The sequence below is a fragment of the Egretta garzetta genome, unplaced genomic scaffold (assembly GCF_000687185.1).
Source record: "Egretta garzetta isolate BGI_Z169 unplaced genomic scaffold, ASM68718v1 scaffold105, whole genome shotgun sequence".
In the NCBI taxonomy this organism is placed as follows: domain Eukaryota; kingdom Metazoa; phylum Chordata; class Aves; order Pelecaniformes; family Ardeidae; genus Egretta; species Egretta garzetta.
The window spans coordinates 1,694,318-1,697,763 of NW_009259598.1; the positions used below are offsets into that span (position 1 = coordinate 1,694,318).

At 57.4% G+C, this 3,446-nt stretch overlaps 2 protein-coding genes across 2 annotated transcripts in view; both read right to left on the reverse strand.

Moving 5' to 3' along the window:
* The window catches only part of FRS3 (fibroblast growth factor receptor substrate 3), a 24,196-nt gene that overhangs the window by 2,319 nt on the left and 18,431 nt on the right, over positions 1 to 3,446 (reverse strand). The gene's annotated exons all lie outside the window — the stretch shown is intronic.
* Positions 592 to 3,446, reverse strand: part of LOC104125730 (pepsin B-like) — a 4,418-nt gene continuing 1,563 nt past the window's right edge. The window contains 8 exon segments of the mRNA XM_035893774.1: positions 592 to 744; positions 906 to 1,004; positions 1,259 to 1,325; positions 1,327 to 1,395; positions 1,623 to 1,745; positions 1,899 to 2,098; positions 2,450 to 2,568; positions 3,224 to 3,341. Coding sequence (XP_035749667.1) covers positions 592 to 744; positions 906 to 1,004; positions 1,259 to 1,325; positions 1,327 to 1,395; positions 1,623 to 1,745; positions 1,899 to 2,098; positions 2,450 to 2,568; positions 3,224 to 3,341 — 948 coding nt within the window.

Consider the following 3,446-nt stretch of genomic DNA (forward strand, 5'->3'; position numbering starts at 1 on the left):
GAGGGGCTGGGGGGGCACAAGGAGCTGGGAGGGGGCACGGCCGGGACAGCTGACCCCGACTGACCCCAGGGGTATCCCACACCATATGCCATCATGCTCATCACATAGAGCTGGGGGAAGAAGAAGGAAGGGGGGGACGTTGGGAGCGATGGCATCTGTCTTCCCAAGTCACCGTTATGCGTGATGGAGCCCGGCTGTCCTGGGGATGGCTGAGCACCCGCCTGCCCATGGGAAGCAGGGAATGAATTCCTTGTGTTGCTTTGCTTGCACAAGGCATTTATTTTACCTATTAAACTGTCTTTATCTCAACCCATGAGTGTTCTCACTTTTACCCTTCCGATTCTCTCCCCCATCCCAGCAGGGGTTGGGATGTGCAGTGTTTAGCTGCCTGACGGGTTAAACCATGACATCGCTCAACAAACTCCAAAGGTCAGAGACAATTTGGGATGTTGGGGTTTATTTGTAACAGGAGACTGCGAGAAGACACTTAACACAGAAATCACAGAGGGACAGGGAGCCGTGCAAGCACGGACAGGAACATCGGAACGTTGCAGTGCTCCAGCAGTGCTGGCTGAGGTGTGTTTGGCTCCTCTACGCCGATGAGGCAAAGCCCACACGGTTGTTGGCCATGTCAAAGATGGTGTAATACTCCTTGAGGAAGACGTCACCCAAGATCCAGAGCGGCTGCCCATTCGAGGAAGGCACATAGGTTTCCTCAATCCCCAGAGTGCAGTAGCCGTTTTCCTGTAAGGGGGGAATAACGGGGAGTCAAAGCCTCAAATGAGCACCAGGACCCCACCAGCCAGGCTGCAGGGAGGGAGAGCATCGCTGCTTGTCAAGAAGCACCAGGTCCTTTCCTGGCCCTGAAGGACTCAGCAGGATGAAGCTGCTCCGCTAATACGTACGTTAGAGACGTAGGCAGAGGGGTGGAGCGGGAGCTGAGTGCCGCTGATGACGAAGGTGATGGTGGGCAAGTTCTCGATCTCATTGCAGTTAACTGTATACTGTGGAGAGAGGGTGAAGAGGAGGTTACAGCTGGAACAGCACCGACTGTGAGAGGAGAGATACCCCGCTGTGTGGGGGTAACACACACTTTATCCCCTGGCAGGGCCACATCACCTCCCAGACATGCTGGCAGCACCACGTTCTCTAAATGCCACGTGAGTTTTGCAGGATCTGGTCAAGCCCATGGTTTCTGGCTCGCTTGCAAGCCTCCCCGCTGTCCTGTGCACACCTCCAAAACATCCCCCACACTTACACCATAGCTGGTCTGCTGGGCACCCATGGCCTGAAGGAAGCTGTCCATGTACATCCTGGGCACCGTATTGCCCGTGGTCCACGGTGTCCGGGCAGCCCTGGCTGCACCAGCCCGTCGCTGACTGCCCAATAGCAAACCTGGGAGGGGAACGGGGAGAAGGATGTCACTTGAAGCACCCACTGGCACCTAAACCTGTCTCGGCTGGATCTCTCAGCCTGGGATGCTCTGAAATGCAGTGCCCAACCCCTGCCTCGAGCCCACGCCTGCTGCGATAGCTGCAGCTTCATCTGGGGGGCGGCTGAAATGCCCCCATCACACAAGCTGCCCGGGTGCATCGTGCCCATCAGGTACAAACACAACTCACTCATCAATCGCGACCTGCCAGTACAGCTCCTGGGTCACCGGTGCCCACGTAATGTTCCCAGAGAAGAGCTGAGTGTCGTAACCTCCCAGAATGAGCTCTCCCCCGTAGCTGTAGGTAGGTTGACTGCAAAACCACAGCATTACAGCAGCAGAGATTGGTAAACCAGTGTGATATGCATGGGCTAGTGAGGGACAAATTCACAAGGAACCTGCATGGGGACATGCAGAGGGACACCAGTGCACACAGGACATGCAGAGGGCCCCGGCAGACTTTTACCGTGAGAAGTAGAAGCTGAAGATGGGCTGGGAGAGCTGGTTCTGCTGCAGCATGCCCTGCAGCACGGTGGGCATCCCTCCGACTGCCAGCGAGGGGTAGGCCATTCCCAGGATCCCATCAAAATCGGAATAGTAGAAAGGCTGGGTTGGCTCGCTCGTGCTGAGCCCGAACTCCTGGTTTGTGACCGCGATGCTCTGGATCTGGAGGGGAAGGGGACACCAGGTCAGCCTGGGCGCTTAGGCAAACCTAATGCTCTGAAAGCCCAGAGAGCATGCTGCAAGGTCACAGCTAGTGAAAACATCACCAGAAAGCTGGGAAAATTAGCAGGAATTGGGTTAAAACAAAGCAAAAACCCAGCAGGGTGACTGACGGTGGCAATAACCACTTTATATTGGTTCTGCCCATCTCAGGCCCTGGTTTGCCCATGTCTTGGCTGCACGAGTCACAAGAGCTGCCCTTAGGCTGTCCCCCAGGCTCCTTCCATCGGGGCACCCAGCTGGTGCTGGGGATGCGGGGCCCAGGAGGGCAAGGAGGGCCTGGGGTGCGCTTACCTGCAGCGTGTCGTAGCCCAGCACCACCGTGAGGTCCCCGCTGCCGTAGGAGAGGGTGTAGGACTGGCCGTTGTAGGTGAAGGTGGAGGACTCACTGGGATTGAATTTTCTGTGATTGCCTGCGTGCGAGAGAAGAGGGCAAAGCTCCTGGGCACGCGCTCGCCTGGCCCCGGTGCTTATTTATATTATAATTATCCCAGTTGCTCCGCCGGGATAATGCCTGGGGAAGCGGCTCCCGTGGCAGAGAGCGAGTTGTGAAGAGCGGAACGGGCCGTTCCTCTGCCTCACCGTTATCCCTAAGGCAGGGTTCAGGATTTGCATCCCAGTTTTGCCTGCATCCCTCTCAAGGGAACAGCTTAGTGATCACAACCACACCAGCTGCCCAGCGTGAGCAAAGCCACCAGCAGTTAAATCCCCACCCCATCGCTCTCCCGCCGGCAGCAAGTTACATTGGATGAGCTCTGCCGGGGAGCGGGACATCAGCTCCATGATGTAGCTTTGCTCTTCCCTCTGCCTGGCCACGAAAGGTCAAGCACAACCCCTGAGATTCCTGCGCTCTGGGGACACCCACGATAGCTGCAGTGATTTGGCCATCTTCATTAGCCAGGCAGATAATCAGAGGGCTCTGTAATTCCCAAGGAAGGCACCAGCTGGTACCGGGGAGCAGCTATCCCAGAGCAGCGTGCCGGGATGATTTTTGCTCTGGCATCGGGTTTTCCCCCTGGGATGGGGCTTGGCTGGGGCAGCTCCGGGCAGCGCGGCTGCGGTACTCACCGCAGGCTGGCGTCTGGCAGTAGGTGGAGGGCACCCACAGGTTGGAGGAACCGGTGTCGAAGAGCACCAGGAAATTTTGCGGGGGGGTCCCAATGCTGATCTCCCCAAAGTAGAAGGACTGCAGACGAGAGATGGGGCATCTCCGTTGGCCACAGGGTCAGGGACAGACCAGGCTTTCGCCTCCTGGCCCTGCACCAGCATCCCAGTGCTTTGCAGGGTGCCG